Raw genomic sequence first — 24,879 nt, 5'->3', positions numbered from 1 at the left:
CCCACTGCCACTAGGTTGCTCTAACATAAAGTACAAAACTTTATAACTCTCCTGTGGATAACACCAACTACGTGGCAACAGCAGCTCTGCAAGCAGCATAGTTATGGAACATAAGTGTGACCTGTCTTCAGGCATGTGTGTTCCCAAGGCTCTGCCATATGTTCTGCCATGAAAACAATGGAAATGCACAATAACTGAATACCTAGCTCATCAAATGTCAGACCTAGAAGACTCTTGCTTCTTCCTGCTACCAGTGGGTTCTTCATTGTTCTCCTAATCTAATTATAGAAAGATAAACTGTCTGTGAATTTCAAACTGACAAGTACCTTTTTTTCCTCCCCTTTTTGCGTCCTCGCTCATCTGATGCAAGAAAGAACCCTCACACTCAGCAAAACTGTTTCAAATAAACCATCGATGCGGATTAAGAAAAACAACAACAACACATGGTGAGTGACTTACTCCTCTCCTTTGCTCTATTCTCAAACAGAACTACACTAAAATTTTATCCTGTGCGGAGGGGGTGATGTGAAAGCAAATGTCTCCAGATCATTTGGGACTTCTTCAATTCAATGTGTGATTTGAATTCTCTTTACTTTTATGCTTTGCAACATAATTCTAGAAAATATTGCTTTGTTAATCTAGCAGGAACCAACTCAAAGTTCACATAACTGAATTTCCTGGACTTCACTTACTATGCAATGACAAAGTTTTGCTGTGTCTCCATCTGCCTAAATTCCTGCTCCCATCCCTGGGACATTAGACTTCTTTGGAATTGTTGTTTATGCCCCTTTGAATATTTGAAAATATATCACCTAAAAATGAGCCATTTTTGCTGTCTTAGTATCCATGGATCTTTCAATAGAAACCTTCTGAAGCCTGTTGATGGAACACAGGAGCTAACAGTACAGTGATAAGCACATTGTGGGTGTTCTGAAAAATCTAAGGGAACTATCCAGCAAATAATTCTGTTTATATGCTTATAGAAAAGAACAAATTGTTGAGTTTTAATGCCAAGATTGGGAAACTTTAGATTTTAGAGGTGAAGGTACTTTATAAATCATGTAGCCTATCCTTTTTTGTTTTGAACTTTAGAAAACTGAGACTCGTAAAAGTAAAGTAAAATGCTCACATGCACACAGATGTCCATTAGAAGTACTTCACAGAAAAAAACTGTCCTAAGAAAGGGGACTTAGTGTATCCTAGAAAGGAATCTGTGATACCAACTGAAATTAGGTAGAAATAAAAAATTACATAGTCCCCAGCAACAAATCAATAGACTTAAAGACAAATATATGCAATTGTGAATAGTGATAAAAATGTTTATCAAGTATGCAATTTTACAAACACTTTTATACCTGGTAATAGAATGGATCTCCATTTTAATAATATAGAGAAAAAAGATTACACTCTTTCAAAATGATCCTCTACAAAATTTTAATTTCTTTGTTTCCAAATCTCTCTTCCTCTCCCCGCCGATATTTTCATATAAAGTTATTTGCCATCAAATGCTTACCTAGCTCCTTTATAAGGATGAATAGTTCATCTTAAAAGAATATTTTCTTTTCCTTAATATCACAATGTTCACAGAGAGTAAGCAAAAGTGTTGACGCCAGATTAGATGAAAAATCCACCAACTATCAATATAGCTTAACTATTATTATTCAGTTATCCAGCTAATCAACATGGTTCCCTAAATTCTGCGTCTTTGCACATAGTAAAGGGACTCCCCAGAAGAACGGGATTCTATCAAACACAACATGTCTTTACCTGTACCTCTGGAAAACATACTCACCCACACACAAAACACTGTAACATTCTTTTGAAAAATCAAAAGATGTATATCCTTCTTTTGGCCTCAGTGTCCTAGGAAACTTAGCTTCAATTTGGAAGCTGCAATCTGGGGCTTATTTGCTTGCAGCTGGTCGGTTTTGCAGCATAAAAGTCATTTCGTTTGAACCAAACTGGGGCACTCGGTACCAGACAAGAGATGTAACAGCCGTAAAATTCTGCACAGAGAGCACCCACTGAGGGTTCCACCTGCCTTCAGAGACTCAAATAATTCTAATTATTGACAAATCTTTTTATAATCTAGGGGGAAGATGAACTCTATTATAAGGTAAGAACTATAAACAAGACCATTAAAGTTGAGAAGTTTCCATCAAACATTGGCTATTAAAGTGTTTGTGTGTTCCTTTGGGCTTTTATCAAGAGATTGTTCAGTATGAACTTTTATCTAGAGGAAATTGAATTCCTTCCCCATCCCATCTGCCCCTGCATATGCACAACACGCAAGTAAATTACTTTTGTAAACCAAGGCAAGGATCCTGTCAATAGGATGGATTGCGTTTTTGTCATATATTGTGCCATTTTCACTTTGTCTCATTAAGTCTAACTTTGACAAGCCCCTTCTTGACCAGACGACAACATCACAGCCTTTGCAGAACTCACAGATTCCCTTGTGCGCACAAAACTCGGAATACTTTTATTTATAGTTACCGTTTTATTGCTTCTTCTTGTCTCCGGCGTTTTTCATTCTTCTCCTTCAAGTAGGCCAGGTTTGTTTCGTTTCTCAAGCGATCATTCTCTCGAGCAATGTCCGATGCATTCTGAATAACCAAGCCATCATAGGCTTTCATCCCCATATCCTCAATATACTGGAGAAATGTGTCCAAAGGGTCTTCCTCAGGATTAGAGCTCATCATCTTGGAGGATAGCATGTAAAAAGGAACACTTCCTGTAGGATGAGAACACATTTTACATTCATCAAAGATGAGGATGAAAGCAAGGTGCTATTTATTCTCCCTAATCTTGTCAGCCCCAAACTCCAATGTTGTGGTAGAATCCATTTGCAGAAAATGTTTCATTAGAAATTACAAACAAGGCGAGTATTTGAAGGAAACATAAAATGACTGTCGCCTAAGTGGCCAACATTCCCTCAAAGCAGCAAAATTAGCATATCAAAGAGCAAAGGTCTTGAGCTGAAAGGTAATGTGAGAGTGCAAATATTATGTGCTAAGATAGACATTTGGTTTATGTAATTTGAGTCATGATTTTGTCTCTCAAAAATGTTTTTATGCCAATAAGATACATCAGATCTAAGCTTCACTTATTTATGATCGCCATAAAGCCTTTTCTGTTCAATTTCAAGCAAAATGATATAATTATTTGGAACAAATTTTCTTATTGTGTGTGTTTTCTTTACGATTTTAAATTAAGATTTATGCATCTGAACCATTCATGCAAAATATAGCAGTAAGCAAGGAAATACATATTTCTAATATAATTTGTTTTGGAAATAATCTCTTTTCAACACTCCATTATTTTCCAAAATGATGCTCTATAATGGCTTCATACTCTAACTCAAATATCATAGATTACCAGGACCACGTTAATCAGTGACCAGTCTGGTAATTCAGGCAGTGACAACTGTGATTATTGTTGCTACGTGAAAGTTTAAAAACCTGAGCCACAGAAAGGGTCACTGAAAAAGCAAAGCCAAATCAAAAGCAAAAACAACAAAAACATAGGACTTTCAACCAATGCCTATTACACTCACCTATAAAATGATGAAGTTATAACTCTACCTCCAGCTAATGTGAAGATTAAGAGAGGGGATAACTGTAATGAATTAAGTTCGACTGTAATAAGCATATGATAATGTTAACAAATATTACCATAATAAAAGAACAAGATGGAAGATTGGCAGCAATAGTAATGTCAAATGTGTATATGTGTTTAGATGGATGGGTGGATGGATAACCAGGCTATGAAAATCAGCATGCCTTGAAGTAGAGATATCCAATGAATCATGGAAATCAATGAAGCCAGGGGATAGAGAAATTGTGCTTTAATCAATCAAAAATAGAACTGAGGTTTAATTAATTACATCCAAGGCAAGTATTTTACCCTTCTAGCTTAATAAGGCTTACTGTCCTCAATTGCATATTCACGGTGGTATAGGAAACTGCTATAATTGAGTCAGATTGAAAAATCAAAAGTGAAATCAATTAACAAGGGAAAAAAGTTGGCCATTTAAAAATTATAAATTACCTTTACATCTTTTACTTTCTTTAAAAGGCTCAGAAAGATATTTTTAAAATATCAGCTCAACTATTTAATGTAGAAGTCCTCAACTTTCATTCTCACTGTTACAAATCATTTTCATTCTGATTTTTTTTAAAAGTATAATCATGATCCATAACCTGGATCGTAGCTATGGAAACTTCACTTCTTATCATTTCAGCTGCCAGTCAATCCATACATTATTTGAAGCCTATTCTAAATTTAAGGATTTATTCCCCAATCTGTAAGAAATTGTTGAAACTAGAGGATAGACAAGTTGTTTGTTGATTTATGATTTTTTGTTATAAATTTTATTATGTTTGGTTCAGGTTTAAGCCATAATGCATTGGCAAATGAAATAGTCTTTTAATACCAACTATCTGATGTAATTGAATTGTATTTTAATATCAGTTCATCAGTTTAGATGCTTAAGTGGTGGACATTCATAGGAATAGGAAATTATGGCTACAAATGATTGCAATTTTCGGGAAAAAATACTAAGAACGTGATTCTCAGAGAGCTAAAGTATTACCATTATTGGGAACTCACTTCTACTAAGAACTTCAGCACTAGGAGTGCCTGGATAAAAAAAGATCTGCATAACTTTATGGCAATCGATTCTAGCACAGCTAAGCAAGCTAAGTCAGTATTACAAGGATTTTAGAGATAATGCCTCAGGGTGGAAGATGATCACTCCTACTTTGCCCTCGAGCAAAACTGTATATTTCCCATTGTGTAAGGCATCACCCAAAAGTTTTCATTTCTTCCCTTAAGTTTTCCTCCCCTTCAAAGGACACCAACGATTCTTTTTATACAGTTTACATATTCCAAATATTAACAAGGTTAACTGTGTACCTTTGAAAATTAATGATCTTCCTAAGTGGTCTTTCAAATTGCCTGGAGTTTAAATTATGTTTATTCTGAGAAAATATTAAATAATATTATCATAAAGTATTTGTACTATGAAAGTTATAAGTTTTTTTTTTAATTGAGATGAAAATTTAGGGGATGAAAATCAACCATAAAATCTAGTAAATCTTCAGAGTAATGAGAATTGGATGAATGTTTGTGAACATGCTTATGTCATCTAGGTCTAGAGTGGTGATTGATTCTATAATCATTCATTTATTCAAGTATTTCTTGAGCATCTATTATGAACTAGTCACTGATAAAGGCAGAATTGTGTCCCTATAGGCGCTCACACTGCAACATAAGAGCACAGTAAATAAACAATTGCAATACAGTGTGACAAGGACACTGATTCAGGTGGCAGTGGTGGCATTCATTAGTTTGTCACAGTTTATGGCCACTATTTTTGAGGATGAACAAGGAACACTTTTCAACAGTTATATTTAGTCTTCAAAAATAAAAATAAAAAATGGACTTGGGCCCTGCCAATGTTTAAGCATCACACTTATCTGCTCCCTTGTCCACACATAAAAGGTTTACAATGTAGGGGGGCAGTGAGGCACTCCTGAAGAACACAGCTGAGAATTCGAGCAATATGGCCTAAAAATTCCAATGAAGGCACCCCTAGATCTATGACTTCGTGTAAGTTAAAGTTCAGTTTCCACATTTTTAAAATGATGGTTAGAATAGTAGTTACCTCCTTACGTTGTTGTGAGGATTCAGTTAGAAAATATATGTGAGTGTTCAATAAATATGACCATAATTACCAGTCACTAACATTACTATTAGATACTTTTCCCAATTCTTAACTGTGGTCAAGATTATGTTTAGTAATAACACTTCGATGAACATATTTTTACTTTGAAACGTAAGTGAATAGAATGTTTAGCGCAGTTCAACATTCTTAGTCATCAGTGTGCAAAAGGAGGCCATGAAAGGAGTTAACAGATTTGCCCACTATCCAAATGCGTGTAGACAGACCACTTATCCATTCTGCCCCATTTTCCACATCTGGAACATAAGGACTTTGGAACATAAGGACTTTGGAACATAAGAACCACAAAGCTCATCGTATCTCTCAAACATTTGGACTCCACCCTTCCAAGCCAAAGGGTGTTTCTCAGGCAACTAAACTATGAATAAACAGATTCATGGCCTCACTAAAGAAAAGCAAACCTTACATTCAGTGTCTACTTCGTTATAACTGTTACCATTTCCAGGCAGTGAGAACCCACAGACAAGTATGATCATAAATCTGTTTGTCTGTCAGAAATTGATATTTATGGCTAAGATAGATATTGAATAAGGTATGTTTGTTACCGCTAAAGACTTGGCTGCATTTTGACTGTTTGGTATTAAATCAAGTTCATTTCTGGCCCTTGAATGACAATCCTATACCATATACAAACATTTTACAAAGGCTTGTCTTGAGCACCTAATTCCTAATGTCGGCATCTTAGAAGACTGTAGTTAAGAAGCAAATGGACCCCTCGCCTTCAAGTAGCATCTTTAGATATATCACAATAAATAAGAGAGTCTAACTTACTAGACCTCAAATTATTGCCTGGGAAATTTGTGACAAGAGAGCGGGTAAGATTGAAGGGAAACTTCGCATTTCTATGGGCAACACTGTTGTTTGAACAGATGTGTATCTGTAGACATTTTGCTCAAAACAAATTAGACATTTTAGCCCTCCCTAGAGCATTGGTTGAAAGTTGGCACCCGTAGTCTTCACCCACTAGGCAGATATGATTTCTTTGGAATGCACAGTGTTGATTCAAATAGTGCAAGACTTTTGTGTGTATGTTCTTTTTCTTGGAAGTTGTGGCCAATATTTAAAATTCGTGGTAGAGACTCTCCTGGGAAAGCATCTAAAATGACCAAGATCAGAATTCCCATACAAATCACAGATAACTTCACATCTTCACTTTACGCCTTTCCTTCACTGCTGTGTTCTGCATTCATAAGAGATTCCTTTTGTTTAATTTCTAAATCACTGTGTTTAGAATCATTGCCATTCTAATAAAAGCTACAAATGTTGGTTTAAATACAACTAGATGGTTAATCGTTCAGCTTTATTTTATTTTATTCTTTCACTTTTGTTATTTATTTCCTATTGACCACACCCTTCAGAAAGATTACTTTGTACAATATTGTGACTCTACCCAAAATTTGAAATTTCGCTCTATTCAGCTAAGATGCACCAATTTAAACTGGTGCAATTCAGATCATATTTAAAACATTAAACATTTTAAATTATTATTGAATTAACCATTTCTTTATTTTCTTTTGTGTAAAATCGTCACTGTACTGTACCAATACTGAGCCTAGAGCTGAAAGTAACATGACATTTCTTTACAATTGTTTCCACTGAAATAAAACTATCCATTACATATATATGCAGAGCATAAAATATACCTAAGGATATCCAAATGGAATCCATTGAAACTAAAAAATTCACTTCCTTTTTTCTCTTTCTGTAGTCACTGCTAGCATCCAAGGAACTCAAGAAACTGAGACACTGCATGACTTTTAGTGTTAAAGCCAAAAAAAAAATGGGGGCACATTTTGAGAAATAAGTGTATGCAAAACCTTTAACTAAAATCATGCATTTACATGGCTTATTCTCTTTGTAGATTAAGGAATTAATTTTGTGTGGCCTCAGTTTACCAGAGGATATTTAATGTGGCACTCACTGGTATCAAGATTGGATTCCCTCGCAGTATAGAGGCTTTTGATTAATTACAGGTTGTTTTTGAAGAAAAGACATAAAAGAGAGTTAGATAAATATTAGGTGTGCCGTCTTCTCATACATGTTAAAAAATTTCTCTTTCCTTTTATTAAAATTCAGAACAAATTCCTCCTTTAGTGTAATTTCATGCATTGTGACAGCAACCACTCTGGCTCCTTCAGGACTGGCTCCAGTGGATGTGTACACTGACTTCTCAGGCAGAGCCTTCCTATTGAGCATTGACCACCATTTACCCAAAGCAGGATTCTAATACCACTACCAGTACCATCTGAGTGAATTAGTCCACTGGCTCTCAAGGGTGCTGGTTCTTTTTTCTTTTCTTAAAGTCTGTACTCAGAATTTCTGAAATGGAGCTGTTCTTCATCTAAAACTTTGGTTTTCCAAGATATAAAGTTGTGAAAATTCCATTAATCCAGATATTTTCCATAGACTGAGTGGTAGAGGAAGAAAAAACACTTCTTTGGGAGAGAACTGCTCCCAAATTCTTAAAGTTCTGTAAGCTTCTTAGATTTTAGATCACAATGAACCCTATAAGAAAATGTTATAGCTAAATTAAGGTGAAGTTTATTTTATGCTATCCTTATACTGCTGTTTGTGTTAACTGCGTAAAACAAAATACATACAAGGAAATAAATTTCGTGGTAGAAAGCCTAGACATTTCGCCTTCATTTCACATTTATGTTTTTCATTTTATTTGCATATAGGAAAGTTTTCTAGTCCCCACTCCTTATTTATTTCTGAGGTTTCAAATCACACCTGTCTCATTGCTGAGAGGAAGTTAGTAGAATTTGAGTTATTAAAATTTGATTTTCCCTCCCACTCCAATCATTGCATCTTCTCTGAGAGAGAAAATTCTATTTTGCCCAGTATTATCGATTCATCCAAATAAAAGTTTCCCAAGGCAATTTTGACTATATTTTTTGTTCAGCAGGAGAAAAAGTTCTTTTACATTTTTTACATGTACTCAGACCAATTTGAAAACACATTGTGAAACTATATGTATTTAAATAATCAGGCTTCATATACATATGTAAAATATGTATGCAAATTAATATCTAAAATTTGCTGATTTCACATAGGGCCAAATCAACAGACTAGATTGCCTGGTTGTAATCCATAACCCATGCAAACCATGTCAAAATTGTTTTTCTGATAAAATCTTATAATCTGTCAAAAATAAGTCCTATAATTTCACTTTGATTTTGCTTGAAATCCTACCCTCAACCCCACAAATGGTCATGCTCATTTTCTCATTCCACTGTCATCAAAATGCAGCTGTTCTGCCCCAAATGGGATATGTTAGAGTTAAAACCAAGAGATCTTGTTGAAGTAACTACAAAGGCACTGATTGCTTTTTTCCCAGAAAGCAGATTACTTTGTAGTGAGTTTTTCTCCACTATCTCCCTTCTCAAAATGGGTAAAATGAGAATGTTAACGTAGTAGCGTCATAAATCTGATATTCCCCACAACTTCTAGGACGTTGTGGTGCTATTTGCCCGTGGTCTGAAGAGACCGCATATTTCACTAATATTAGAGATTCATGCAAAATGTCAATGGCTGAGGTACTTTTTTGAGCCTTTGGCCAAATGTTTCCAGATGCTTACAAAGCAGTATTTGCAAAGTAGCTATAGGCAGTATAATAAACTGCTAACTGGACCTACAATAGAAGCCATCTAATTGAATTGGGAGCCTATGACTTATTTATTCTTTAAAACAATAGCCAACCTTGTTGTCTCTAGGATTTTTACTCTTCTCTCTAAACTTTACAGATGTTTCAAGTCCTTGGGCTTCTCGATCGTTCCTTGTGAAGTTGTAATGTTTTTCCTCGGGTCTATTTTCATTGATTTTCTAAGCTGCCAGTGTCCTTCACAAAGTCTCCTTCTTTGCTGAGTTGGCAAACATATGTTGCACTTTCCACAGAAAAATAAAATAATTTCAGCATTCGTGGCTCACATTTTCTCATATTAATTTGTTTACCACTTAACGATATGGAAAATAAGTTGGAGCAACGTTTAAAATGTGAAAAATTAGGAGAGAAGTTAATTTTCTCTCTGGCTCTACAGTCATTGTTGCACAGTACTTGGTTACAAATTCATACATGTTAAAATAACCAAAACTACGTTGTTTAACCTCTTGTATTGGATTCTCTTATTTTGGGGCTATATTTAGGAAAAAATACGGTTCTATGATGCCAAAACAAGTTTAGGATTTCATAATGAGAATGAACACTATTATTTCATGTAATAGTTCTTCCAGATAGGAAATACCTACATTTCTTACATTTAAAACATTGCTGGCAGTTGGAAAAATTAGAATGGAGACACCCCAACAAGATAAGTTTTGTGTCCCAAGTAAAAGAAGTCCACCTAAAGTTCTATAAAAAATATTTATTGTGATGAGACTAATGAAATCTTCCCAGTATGGAGTAGTATTAAAATGTACATTTCTCAAAGAGGTTTATGTCTAATCAGTTAGGAAGAAGCAGTTTTAGCTTTGGTGTATGTCTGATAGTTTGGATTTTTTTTGGTACTATGCCTTTTTTTCTTTAAGAACACAAAATTGGGCTGACACAAATGTGCTAAGAGACTGTTGTAAAATATTTACGGTATGGAATAGCAGATAAATAGCTCGCATGCACAACATGAATGCCAATTAATACTCTGGAAAATATTTTCAATGCTTTTAATAATTCAACATGGCTTATTTTACCAATGAAAATCTAGTTTAACCATTTCCGTGGTAACGTAACAAAGTGAGGAAGAGGGTACAAAATAGCCTGAGGCTCGTTAAAGCCCTGGATGCCTTTGCTGTGGCTTTATTTCTGCTCCACCTAATAAGACATGCAAAGTTCATCATTAAGTCTCTCCAGCTAAAATCCATTCCATTTCATAACCAGGTTGCTTGATCTATTTAGTGCTGGATTCAATTAGCATGCTTAGAGAATCTGAAAAATGAGATACATACCAAAATTTAAGTCCCCAGGGAGAGCTAAGTGCAATAATCAGAAGGTGACTTGTGTCTGTCAGAGCCCTCTCTCACGGTTGATCTCAGGGCAGTCCTGTAGGAGTAATCCAGCACCATAAGAAATAGACTTGTAGTTCAGCTCAGTTTTTCTTCAATTAAAGTGCATTGTATCTGGATGGGAAAAGTGTCCACTCCCAGATTCTTCATCACTAGAGATCAGAGTATTCTTGATGTTCTTCCTATCAGATAAAATGGCCTTTAAAGTTTGCTAGGAAAATGCAGTGGCAGAAGACAGGTGCTTGCTTCCTTAAATCGACATTCAGAGAAAAGAGGGCATAGCTAATGGGTGGGGATGAACACAGAGCCCCTCTCCTTCCAGGTCCAGCAGGGAAGAAACTGAATGATTTTACCCACTTTGCTACACAGATGATTACAAGACTCGAAGCAATCACCCAGGCTGGCTAAGGTGCCTCATTTGATTATATTCTGTGAAGACAAAAATAAATGAAAACAAAAAATCAGAAACATCCTTTCTAAATGTCTCCTTTCAGCCAAAAAGATGCTCTTTCTCATTGCCACTTACATACAGAAGGTTTGGAGCAGCCTAGCTTGTGGCATCGTCCCTCCCCCGTGACAACCAGCTCTCTCTCTCTCATTCTCTCTCTCTCCCCTCCCTCCCTCCCTCCCTGCCCCTGACTCCCTCCCTTCCTGCTTCTCTCTCTCCTCTCCAGCTGCCTTAGTCTGTTGATGCTGCTGATTAATCAGGGATTCTGAAACAAAGAACCTACCTTCTGAAATAAGCAGTAATCTTTCTTCTCTGTTTCTGCAATCCGTCTGCATTGAACGGCAAAGCTGCCAGCATTCTAGCACCTTGGATAGTTCCTGCTCACTAGGCCCATTGGAAAAGGGAAGAGAAGCAACTGAAGAAATGACAAGAAACCCGAAAGCAGCATCGTTCTACTTTGGATTTCGGCTCCCTGGGGCTTCCCATCCTCATTAAAGTCCTCACATCTAGGCAACAGAACCTCTCCCTTTCATCTATCCGAGCTGAAGTCTGATTAGTAAATAATAAAATGAAAAGAGGATAAAGAAACCCCTTCATTTATATACACTACAACACTAATTCAGTCTTTATGGAGAAGAAAAATATAAATCCATCAAAAATAAATGTTCTTACTACAGAAGGTGTTTAAGTTATAAGCTTTTCACCCCTGGCATGGCTAATGAAAATGAGCAACAACTTAAATGGAACATCCAGATCTCAGTTTGATACCCTTATTTGACATCAATGTTGCCTCCACCCTTCCTGCACAGCGGAGCCAGGCACACAATTACTGCTGACGTGTGTCGGGCTGCTGCTTGGGGAAAGAGGGGAGGAGCCTTTTAACCTCATCAAAACAGCTTCATGCCACCTGCTCCCATGGCATGAGAACAAAACTAGCCTACTTAGAAAGAACAAGCACAGGGCACACATATGTCGAATAAAGGTCTCACTCAGAGTGCATGTTATTTTTTTAATGAAAATAAGATGTGAATTAACTATGGCATATGTCTCACTAACTCCTATAGACTTAGCTTTGAAATTATTTAAAGTCATCCTACTTCCTGCATTTCCTGAGGACTCTCTTCATTCTATTCTTAATATCCTACTGAATATATACATATATATGATGTTATATAATACAACCCATATATATCTATATATATGTGTGTGTATATATACAAAAATATACATATATATGCATACACGCACACATATATATCAAGTCCTAAGTTTTTATCTAAACTGCTTTTGCTCAGAGTAAAAAGTGTAATGAATTATAATGTAGATGTTGTAACGTGTAAGTTGGTACTATGGTAAAAATAACAATAACCAATAAATTTCTGCTTAATTTGGGCTAAAATATCAATTTGAGAGAAAAAATGAGCTTATTATTCAATAGTGACCTGTAGATTTTTTTCCATCACATTCTTTTCCAGTGACTCTTATTGCAAATTACCTTCACTCGCAAGCTGATTTTCCCAAGGGTTATCCTAAACATCTAAATTCACGACTAGTTTCTTAGAAAAATGTGTTCTGAATGTAAAGTAATTTTTCATGCACCAACGGACCATAAAAATATAATAAACTTAAGTTCACCTTCTTGATTTCTTAAATGCCATCTGAGACTGTACTACAATTTTGCGAATTTTGTTTTTTTAACTTCTAAGTATCTGAAAGTAAAATCAATAAGTTACATTACTGTAAGACCTTCAGTTTTCACATGTCCTAAAGTGCATTCTTAAAATGAAACATGTATGTCACTTATTTCCTGGTCTTTGTTCATCTGCTCTTTGGTTGGAACAGGACATCTGTTTAATGCACTCTGGAAGATTAGACAGATGAAAAGAAAGAAGGAAACTATAATTGGAAAAGAGAAGAGGCAACTTCTCTCTCTCTCCCTTTTTCTCCTTCCCTCTCTCTCCCTCTTCCTTGCACACCCACTCTCTCTCTGTCTCTGTCTTATGAAGATTCTAAAAACTTAGCACATTGTAGAAAAGAAAAGTGTTTCAAGTACCACTTACAAACTAGTAGCAGCCACCACACTGTGATCAAGAGGTTGAGTAAGTGGATCATTATTTTTGGTAGTCAAGTGTTCTCAGAGAAGTTGTCTTTCAGCACATGACCAAAAGCAGAAAAGATTCTTTATAGGGAAATTATACGGCAGAAATTTTAGGAGGTGGAGATACTTCATCATGACTGTTACTTCTATCAGGTTTGGGGGGTTATATTTTTGAATTATAAAGAGCTTGAATAAACACTAGTGTAAAGCCCATTTCTACATATGAGAAATTAATGCCCAGACATACTGATTTTCTTCAGGCCTCACACTCATTGGCTCAGTGGGATTAGGATCCAAGGTCACTGGGTTGACTGTGCGTTTCATCATCTTTGGCCAACACAGTGGTTCTCAGACACCTTGATTTCATGCACCAGGATAATTTTAAATAAATTGAGGAGAGACTGACATATGGCTGCTAACTATAAAAAGAACCCACCATTTTTGGGGCCGGCCTGGTGGCGCAAGCGGTTAAGTGCGCGCGCTCCGCTGCGGCGGCCCGGGGTTCGCTGGTTCGGATCCCGGGCGCGCACCGACGCACTGCTTGGTGAGCCATGCTGTGGCGGCGTCCCATATAAAGTGGAGGAAGATAGGCACAGATGTTAGCCCAGGGCCGTCTTCCTCAGCGAAAAAAGAGGAGGATTGGCGGATGTTAGCTCAGGGCTGATCTCCTCACAAAAAAAAAAAAAAAAAAAAAAAGAAAGAACCCACCATTTTTAACCACAAAAATTCCAAATGTAAAAGAGATTTTTATCCCAAAAGAATAGAGAGAGTATATTTATAATAATGTGTGGTCCTTTAAATTTAATATTTTCAGCTTTAGGAAAATTTATGATTGCTGTGTTTCTTTCCTTTTGTTTTTTTCTTTTCACAGAATACAATTTGGGAACCATCACATTATATCAACCCCATCTTCTCAATCCAACTCTCTCGTCATTCGAGGCCACAGTGTCTATTGTTTGGGCAATTTCTTCTCTGGAGTCATATTAGTGTATAGGCATTTACGGCACCTTTGAGAGCTGGAGTCTAGAAGGTCCCCAGAACTACTTCTTTAGGTCTCACTGAATGAAACAGAAAAGGATCTATACTTTGAAATAATCATTGAACCAAATGTAAAATTCATTTCTACTCATTTCAGTAATATCCATAGAAAAATACATTGGACAAAATTAAAATAGAAAATTCCTATATTAAGAATAAAGGTATAGAGAAACTAAAAAAGCTCAAATTATAGTTATGTGTTGGTTTATTTCTTGAGCATCTGCATAAACTACAGAGATGTTTCCGATGTTGATAGGAACCCAGTCATTGAAATGCCTCATGACACTTCTTTTGAAGTTCTTAAGTCAGGGTCGAGTTTGGCACTTTCTTTTATACTCTACTGACCTACAGAGTTGATGCTGGGGTTAAATAGATCCCTTCTGTGAACTCAGATAGACAACGACAGTCAGAGCCCTCAAAGTGCTTCTTAGTCTATAAATCAGCCAGATGGTGGGGAGTGCTTTTCGTATAAAAGTGATGCCAATGAGAAAAGTGAGAATTGAAACTGAGCAATCTAGTTACCTAAGTTTTAAGGGTTTTATTTAAATATATCAAGATGTACTCTCTGAAGTCATGTCATAATTTATAATAAAGCCTTTCTGGTTTTTTCCATGATCTGTAATCTTTTCATTATTCTTTCCACATTTAGCTTAGGGAGATGACACCTCTGTTATAATGAAATTATTCCACTGGGGAAAAAGGTAATCTCCTTCTCATCCAATCAAAGTTTCTAAGCATTCTAGTAACAGCATGAAATGAAACTCTTGGTAGGATGAGAACCATATGTCCTTCATGATTTTTGCCTATACAACAATACAGATGTCAACAGAAGTTCCATATATGATTTAGGGATCATGGAGCGGCAGATAATGATATGATGCTCCAGGATCCAGAATACTGAATAACTTGGAGGAAAAAAAAAAAGAGTTATTATCTAATAATATACACAAAAACTACATTTATACTGTTAAGGGAGCAAACTGGCAATAAATGGAATATTTTCATGGCAGGAAACATGAATTGACTCAAGTATCCCTCCTTTGTTTTATCCAGCTGATATTTTCCAGTAAATATTTCAGGAGATTTGCATTTATAATAAATGTATTGATCTCTGTACCCAAAAATAATTTAAAAAGTTGCTAAAAAATGATCTACATGTTCTAGCAAATCAGACATTCCCACTCCAACCAACCATCTCCCTTCTTTGAATTGATAATTTCTACTCAAGTTTCAAAAATCAGGTTATCTTACCCTAATAATCTATCTTGACTTACCATAGTCAAAATTTAATGCCTTTTCTCTGTGTTATGAAATACTCCATCACTAAATATCCCATCAATAAAAATAAAGTCATGAGATTTTTTCATACTCTGCCGAACGTGCGTATTTCATTCTCCAAGTGTGGTAGTCACAGTCTTGAAAGAGTGGGAACCTCCTGTTCTGTTCCCAGGGCCCCAGCATACTAATTGCATCTAACCAGTGGCAGGGATTTGTTGAATGAATGCGTGACTCCAGATCTTAACTGATGGCAAGGCCTGCACAAGTAGAAAATTTCTAAAGTATTTATATATTGAACATGATATTCTCTTTTTAAAAATAAAATTCTAAAAAAAAATTAAAAATAGAAATAGCCACCTGAAAACTCAAATATTTGAGGAAGGAAAATCTTTCCAAAGGGACTTGACATTTTTCTACTTGAAAAATCCAAAATAGCCAGCTTGAAACTGACTAGAAATAAAAAGATAGGAAGGCCAATTATGTATAAAAACATAAGGATTATATTTAGAGATATTTTTCTTGGAGACTGTCTTAGTCAACTCAGGCTGCTGTAACAAAATACCACAGATTGGATACCTTAAACAACAGACATTTATTTCTCACAATTTCAGAAGCTGAGAAGTCCAAGATCAAGGTGCTGGTAGATTGGGTTCCTAGTAAGGGCCCTTTCTCTGGCTTAAAGACAGCTTCCTTCTTGCTGTGTCCTCACAGGGCAGAAGGAGTGAGAGCTCTGGTCTCTCTTCCTCTTCTTAAAGGACACTAATCTCATCATGAGGGCCCTATCCTCATGACCTCATCTAAACCTAATTACCTCCCAAAGGCCCCATCTCCAAATACTATCACTTTGGGGAGTAGGGTTTCAACATATGAATTTTAGGGGGACACAGTCAGTCAGTCCATAACAGAGACATAGAAGATATGGGAAAATAGAGAAATTCCTTCTTCTGGAACAGAAAGAATCAGTCATGTAAATAATTACTTCTTACTAAATTGGCTTCGAGGGGCCGGCCCCGTGGCTTAGCGGTTAAGTGCGCGCGCTTCGCTGCTGGCTGCCCGGGTTCGGATCCCGGGCGCGCACTGACGCACCGATTGTCCGGCCATGCTGAGGCTGCGTCCCACATACAGCAACTAGAAGGATGTGCAACTATGACATACAACTATCTACTGGGGCTTTGGGGGAAAAATAAATAAATAAAATTATAAAAAAATAATAATAATAAATAAATAAATTGGCTTCGAAATGTATGTAATTTCAGTTTAAATAAAATATGATGTTTGGTAGAATTTGAAAAGCTATTGATAGGCATTTTCTTGACTAAATATTAAAACATCCTGCAAAGCTACATTGATTTTATTGTAGTATATGATAAGAATTGACTGTGAATCAATAGAAGAGGTTAGAAAGTCCAGGAAAAGCGTGTATAAGTATTTAGCACATGATAAATATGGCATTGCATGTAAATAAGTAACACAATTAAATAAATAGAGAAATGCATGCATATATTCATAAAGAATTTTACAATTCTTTGTATAAAAATAAATCTAGACACTGCTGCACTAAGTGTGATCTGAGAGGCTACAGCATCAGCATCATCTGGGGGCTTGTAAAGTATGTGAAGTTCAGGTCACTTCCCAGATTATCTTAGTCAGGAGCTGTGTTTTAATACGCCTGAGTGATTGGTGTGCATATTAACATTTGAGAAGTTCTGTCCAATAAGAATTCCTACAATAATGGAAATGGTCTATATCTGCACTGTCGAAAATGATAACTACGAACGATACGTGGTTACTGAGCACTTGAACTGTGGTTTCTGCAACTGAGGAAATAAATTTTAAATTTTATTTTATTTTTATTAATTTAAATTGAAAATCTACATGTCAATAGTGGCTACCATTTGGACAACGCAGCTCTAAACCTGCTTTTGGAATATTTACATGTAAAAAAATATTAATTCACTGAAAAAATCTTTAATATGATCTTGGGGTGGAGATGGCTCATCTAAAGATAACACCAAAGCCAGAAACTATTAAGTGACGAGAGAATTGAATACATAAAAATGTAAACGATTTAAATGGAAAAAGATTATAAAATTATCATTTAAGAGCAAAATTGGGAAATTATTTGCAACATGTATGAGAGTTAAGCAGTTACACATTTCCTCTATATTAGTAAAAACAAAAAAAAGAAAGACATAAATAAGCAAGAAATAAACACCATAGCACTAAACAAAGACAAAGGATAAAAGTGGGTCATTCATAAAGAAAGAATTTGAAATGGCAAACACAGAAAAAGATATTTAACCTCAGTAATAATAAAATGCAAATTAAATCTTAAATGGGTCTTAATTTTTTATGATTTCCCTTGCTGGTAAACATGTGGAGAAATGAACAGTTATATAAATATATGCAACCAACATGAAGGGAAATCTGATAGTGTTTTAATTTCTTTTTTTTTAGCTGAGGAAGATTGTCCCTGAGCTAACATCTGTTGCCAATCTTCCTCTACTTTTTATGTGAGTTGCCGCCACAGTGTGACTGCCAAGCAGTTTAGGTCTGTGTCTGGGATCCAAACCCATGAACCCGGGCCACTGAAGCAGAACCCATAGAACTTAACCACTATGCCATGGGGCCGGCCCCAGTATTTTAATTTTTTTAATGAGCACAGTCTTTGAAATAATAATTCGACTTTAAGGACATAGTAAGTGTGCAAAACTATGTTTGAGGTCATTCATGGTTTGTAATAGCAAAAATTTGAAAACTTTCTACATATTCAACAACAGGCAATTGAAAAATAAATTATTATGCAAGAATTAAAATTATGATATAGATTTATATTTATTTATGTGAATGTGGTTACTGTATGGAGAGCAAGAGCACTATTTCTGCAAAGGAGTTGCTGGGCTGATATACTGCTGGCCCCCACATCCTAATTTAGTGACAATGGGCAAGCTACGTCCTCTCCCTGCCTCAGTTTATTGACCTGAAAAATGGCAATAATATTAGTGCAAAGTCATAAATTTATTACGAAGATTAAATTAGTTAATTTACGTAACAGTCTATGTAAGAAAACTGTGTTTAGCATTAACGTGTACCATAAATGCTAGCTGCTCTTAGTAATAGATGTAATCATAGTAATAGGGATACTTAGAAAGATAAGCGATACTATGTCTAGAACCCATTAGTTCACGTGTTCAAATCCAGTGGCCATTTCTCTTCCTTTATGATCTCACTTGCAGTACTATTTTATCTTATCTTCCATGACACTGTATTCTGTTTTCTCTCTTACTTCAATGACATCTCCTGTATCTCCTTCGCGGACTATCTTCTCTGCTTGACTTCGAAATGTTGGAATGCCCTAGACCTCAGGCCCAACCCACTGTCTCATCCTGTTCATATTTTCTTCCTAATCCTCCAATTTAAAAAAGAAAACCAACCCAGTCACTCATTATCACATCAACCAATTGCTTTCTCTGCAAATTCTTATCAGTATTTGATATTATCTTGTTTACACACACATGTATATACACACACATATATCAGATATATTTTTACTATTGTTAATTTTATCAGTTTCTCCTTACTAGAATACAAGCCTCATGAGAACAGGTACTGTCAAGTGCTTGCTCATCTCTGCATCCCAGCGAACAGAGCAGTGGCTTATATATAAGAGGTGTTGAACTAAAATTTCTTGAATAACTATATTACATAGGAAATAACATAATATATGCATACATATAATAATGCTCATGCATAAACATAACATTCATAATAACAACAGTAATAGCAAACACATGCATAATGTTTATTTTGGGTTCTACTTAAGTTAACTCAATCATTCAATCATCACATCAATCTTATGTGATAGGTACTCTAATTCCCCTCACTTTACAAATTAGAATATTGAGGCAGACTTTAAGTGATTTACCTAAGTTTACACAACTATTATATCCAGAGGGAAACTTATGGTACAGAAAAAAATAACATAATTGTGTTTATATCCGGGTGGTGGTATTTTTTTACTTTTTAAAAAATAGATGTGTTGCGTAGTTTTCTCGAATAACTGTATACTATTTTTATAATAGTTTAGATGGTAATTTGGGGGAAATGCAAAATTCTATCTTCAGAAAATTCCCCCTGAAAGAGGAGCCTTTGGAATCTGTGGGTTTCCATTTATTTTTAAAATGAGAAGTCTGGGGCAGGAGGACTGGTGCAATGGAAATGTCGCCAATTCGTTGCCAAGTTGGCAATACCTGCAACAAAGAGATAAAAATTCAAAAGTAGGTATGAGTGGTGTATTGGCCAGATAGGATTTGGGGAAAAGTTATGAAGAAAAAAGGGATTGCAGGTGGAAACAGCTTGTCTAATGAAAATATTTCCAACAAGGTTTAGGAGATGGTGTCCTGCAGGATTGGGGGCAGGTTGGTGGTCTGGGACTGCCTTGGTGGGTACAGAGCCACGTCTTGCCCTCTTTTTCAGCTTCTGCCACATAAAATACTACAGCCTGTCTTGCCTGAATGGAGACATTATAGTCTTATTTAAGCTCACACAGAGTTAATAAGTATTTGAAAATACCCATCAGTAATTAGAGAGAACAGGGGAAGAAACAAATGGAAGCTGCAGCCTACAATATATGCCTCTCCAAGCCCATTTCCTACCTTGTTTAGTTAATCCAAGTCATTTGAGGGAATTTTAAAGCAGACAAAGAAGGCCACAAGAAATTTATCACTAAAGTAAAGCAGGAGGTACCAACACTCCCTCAAAACATAATAATCAACAAAAATGATCAATTCAAGATTATCCTTCCCAAACACCCGATCTTATTCTAACTCTAGGTTGACTACAAATTAAATTTAAGGTGCTTGTGGTTAAAGTTTCAACTTAATTGTGCTATAGTTCTTTCTCTGGGTGGCTGGCCATTATTCTGAGGTCAAATTTAAATACAGAAACAGGACTTTGGAGACAACCCAGTCTAATCCCTTTGTTAAACAGATCAGGAAATTGAAAACAGCAAGTTAAACAATTTACTTAAGAACACAGAGAACCTAAGAAGAATCTTTGGGTGGCCAGGGCTAGTTAGTTCTCTTTCTAGTTTACAATACTTGATTTTCATTCACGGATTTTTTTTTTTAGCTCTTTTCCCAGAAAGTTAGGAAGAATAAAGTAGCATATTTCAAATGTAATCCAGGAGTAAGATGGACTTTTTTTTTTTTTTTTTTTTTTTTTTTGAGGAGGATCAGCTCTGAGCTAACATCCGCCAATCCTCCTCTTTTTTTTTTGCTGAGGAAGACGGCCCTGGGCTAACATCCGTGCCCATCTTCCTCCACGTTATATGGGACGCCGCCACAGCATGGCTTACCAAGCAGTGCGTCGGTGCACGCCCGGGATCCGAACCAGCGAACCCCGGGCCGCCGCAGCGGAGCGCGCGCACTTAACCGCTTGCGCCACCGGGCCGGCCCCAAGATGGACTTTGTAAAGAGGTGAGGTAGACAATGACATATCCATTGGGGTCTGAGAAGTATTAGGCAGGCCTTGGGTAAAACTGTGATGTGGTTTCCTGGTGATCCCAGGAATCCCTTTAGACTTTCCCCACCCTAATTCCATTTTACACCTTTGGCGAGGTGCCTACTACCCTCTCCCCGACTCCTAGAAACTACACTCAAGAGAGAACCTACTATTAGTTCCATTTTGCACTCATCTTTCCCTCTGTTTGAAAAGCTCTTTCCCTGGATATCTGCATGGTCATCCTCAATACCCCTTTGAGCTCTCGCCTGAATATCCACCCTCAGTTGTTATCATAGCGCTACATTCACCTGGGTTTACAGCTCGACTTTAGTCTTAGCTAGCTATCTAATCTTGCACAACTAGTTTACTTTTCTGCTGTTCAGTTTCCTCATCGGAAAAATTGTAATAGACCTACCCCATATAGTTGTGATAATTAATTTAGTTGCCATTTGCAAAATGCAGAACATTGACTCCTATTATCCTATTTTGTTTCCTTTCATGCATTTTATTACGTTACTATCTTAATAATAGATTTACCTTTTTATTCAATTATTTAGTGTTTGTGTCTACTGTTGTAATAAAATTCTAGCAGAGTGGAGAACTTGATTTTCTTGTTCATCTTATATCTCAAGTATTCAGAAAATTTCTTGGCGAAGAAAAGGCCCTTAATAAATATTTGTTAAGTAACTGGTAGTTATTCACATTTTGGCACACTTCAGGATGTTCTCAGGCCCCTTCAGTGTCAGCCTTATTTCTAACCCCTGAATGAAGCTATGTTTTCATTGAAGATGTTTCAGGCCTCAGTAAAGAGAGGGGTGAAGGGCATTATAGACCTGTGTGGACCAGGGGCCCCAATTCTATGTCTACGTGAGTCACCTGTGAGCACTGAGAAGCATCCTTTCTCCAGATGACTTTCCCAAGTGACCCACAATAATTTCAGAAATTCTATTCTTTTCTTCACTTGAGCTCTGACTTTACCAGAGTGTGGCCAAATACTCACTCTGAGAAATTCATGTTCATATACAGGTGAATTCTAACTTTTGGGATATCAACTAGTTTAATAATTTTTCTCATTGTAAATAGGCCTCTGACAACAAAAGCAAAATTTGTGTTTATAATCCTCTAATTTTGTTGCCAATACTTACATGAGTATCCAGACAGCAATACTGACAAAATGATAGAAAGGAAACATGGAGGCAACTCAGTTCACCAATTTGTAGCTATTAAAACTTCATATTTTTATAAATTTCTTCAAGGTTTATTTTTTTTCTTATTTCTCATGTCTGAGAGAAATGAATGTGGAAAAGAATGTCAAATAACAAAAGGATATACAAAAAAAACATTCCTTGGGAAATGAAATGTACTACCTTTAGGAAAAAATCAAGAATTAATATAAATCAACTACTTTCCAAGTTTAAGTCACATTTGACCTGAAGTTTAAGAGATTAGCAGTAATATCAGAAGGAAGTACAGAGAACCAAGCCAACCACGTGCAATCACCAGAGTTAAGGAACTATGAAGAAAAGATTTTAGAACTGAAAAAACTTTTGATGACATAGATACCCAATGGCTTCCTAGCCTCTGGGCTGCATTCAACAGGCCTCCAATAAATACTACTTATTGAAAAATGACTATACAGAATAGGAGCAATGGACTATTTCTAATTTCATCTTCTCACTATTATTAATTATTATTGTTGTTATTATTATATTTCTTATGGCTATCAAGTATGGTTGCAAGTAGTAGGGGCAAAAAATAAACAATGAACTAAAACAAATTTTTATGAATGAATTCTACTTGGGCATCTAATGAAGAGGTTTTGAGACTGAGTGGGGAATGAATGTAAAAGTCGGAAGAGAATAGCATCATATTCCCTTTATTTTACAGTTTAGATTAGAGGCTGATGCAGTCTGGAGACCTCTATTAAATTTTCAGTTACATGCTGATATTTGAATGAGTAATTTTAATAAACTGTGTTTTTATTCTCTTATAATAAAATAAGAAGTATAAACTACTTTGTCTAAACAACAAAACACAACCATATCAAAATTTCAGAAATATTATTATAAGAAAATCATATTAAATTAAACCACATAACATAAAATAGATTCATAAAATTAATTTTTTCCAATGCATTTATTTTATAAATGAAGAATATGAGGTCAGGGAAATCTGTGATTTGTGCAAAGTCCATCAATGATAAATCAGTGGTCAGAATCTAATGTTCTGTTACAGTCATTATGGAAAACAGTATGGAGTTTTCTCAAAAATTAAAAACAGAATTACCACATGATCCAACAATCCTGCTTCTGGATATATATCTAAAGAAAATGAAATAAGTATCTAGAAGAGATATCCGCACTCCCATGTTCCTTGCAGCATTATTCACAATAGCCAAGATATGGAAACCACTTAAGTGCCCGTCAATGGATGAATGGATAAAGAAAAGGTGATATGTATATATATTCCATTGTTATAATATATATAATATTCCATTGTTTACCTATATATGTAAACAAAGTAACTGTATATGTTATATATGTAAACAATAGAATATTATTCAACCATAAAAAAGAAGAAAATCCTGCCATTTGCAACAACACGGATGACACTAGAGGACATTATGTTAAGTGAAATAAGCCAGACACAGAAAGACAAATACTGTAGGACCTCACTTACATATGGAATCTAAAAAAGTCAAACCCATAGAAACAGAGAGTAGAATGGTGGTTGCCAGGGGCTAAGGGGACGGGGATATGGCGAGATGGTGGTCAAAGGGTACAAACTTTCAGTAATAAGACGAATAAGTTCTGAGGATCTAATGTACAGCATGGTGACTATAGTTAATAATATTGTATTGTATACTTGAAATTTGCTAAAAGACTAGATTTTAGGTGTTCTCACCACACACAAAAAAATAGTAACTATGTAAGGTGATGGATGTGTTAATGAACTTTATTGTGGTAATCCTTTCACAATGTATATATATATTAAATCATGACATTATACACCTTAAAAAATCACATTGTAAAACCTAAATGTTTACAATTTTTATTTGTCAATTATACTTCAGTAAGACTGGAAAAAATTATTAAAAATTAATTAATAAAAAGACTAATAGTTTGACTTCCAGTTTGGTCCTCTTTCCCCCAGAGAGAAGATGTAGATGGACGAATCTGAAGTAAATGTGACCAGACTTCTAGTTCTTCATCTAGGAAATGATATTTTGTGCTCAGGTATGTTCCTAGGTGCATTCACCTGGGAAATCATACAGCGAACAGGTCACCACAAAGTGTGTGTAACTGATAGGAGGGAAAATAAATTTTGTGAAACTGTTGTCCCCTTGAATTTCTGCTTATTGACTTAGCATCATGAATTTTTTCCAAGTCTTTCTGACCCTATTAAAACCATAGAAGAAGAACAAAATTCAGAAGAATATCAAACCATACCTTGAAATGATCCAATTTTAGTAAACTCTTAAATGCAATGTATAAATATTTAAATATATTCACACACACATGTATACATATATACGTATATGTGTGTGTATATAAAATCTCCATATATGTCTATATATATGTATATATATAATATCACCATATATATGTATAAAGTTCTTAAATGAAGTGTATGCACTGCCATAATTTTAAATTCTACCTGTTTGAATGTTAATGTGAAATTTTACTAAGACATAGAATTGACATAAATCAGTTTTTAGTAGATGCTATAAACTTCATTTTAATTAAATAGAATTAGAATTAGGGAAAATAG

The 24,879-nt window shown here is 35.6% G+C and overlaps 1 protein-coding gene across 1 annotated transcript in view; it reads right to left on the bottom strand.

Moving 5' to 3' along the window:
- NYAP2 (neuronal tyrosine-phosphorylated phosphoinositide-3-kinase adaptor 2) overlaps positions 1-2,717 on the bottom strand; it is a 248,081-nt gene extending 245,364 nt beyond the window's left edge. The window contains exon 1 of the mRNA XM_058533478.1: positions 2,497-2,717. Coding sequence (XP_058389461.1) covers positions 2,497-2,717 — 221 coding nt within the window. The remainder of the gene's footprint in view (positions 1-2,496) is intronic.
- Positions 2,718-24,879: the final 22,162 nt, after the last annotated feature.

The sequence above is a fragment of the Diceros bicornis genome, chromosome 37 (assembly GCF_020826845.1).
Source record: "Diceros bicornis minor isolate mBicDic1 chromosome 37, mDicBic1.mat.cur, whole genome shotgun sequence".
NCBI lineage: Eukaryota > Metazoa > Chordata > Mammalia > Perissodactyla > Rhinocerotidae > Diceros > Diceros bicornis.
Note: the sequence above shows the minus strand (reverse complement) of the source record. Positions and strands in the feature narration are given on the sequence as shown.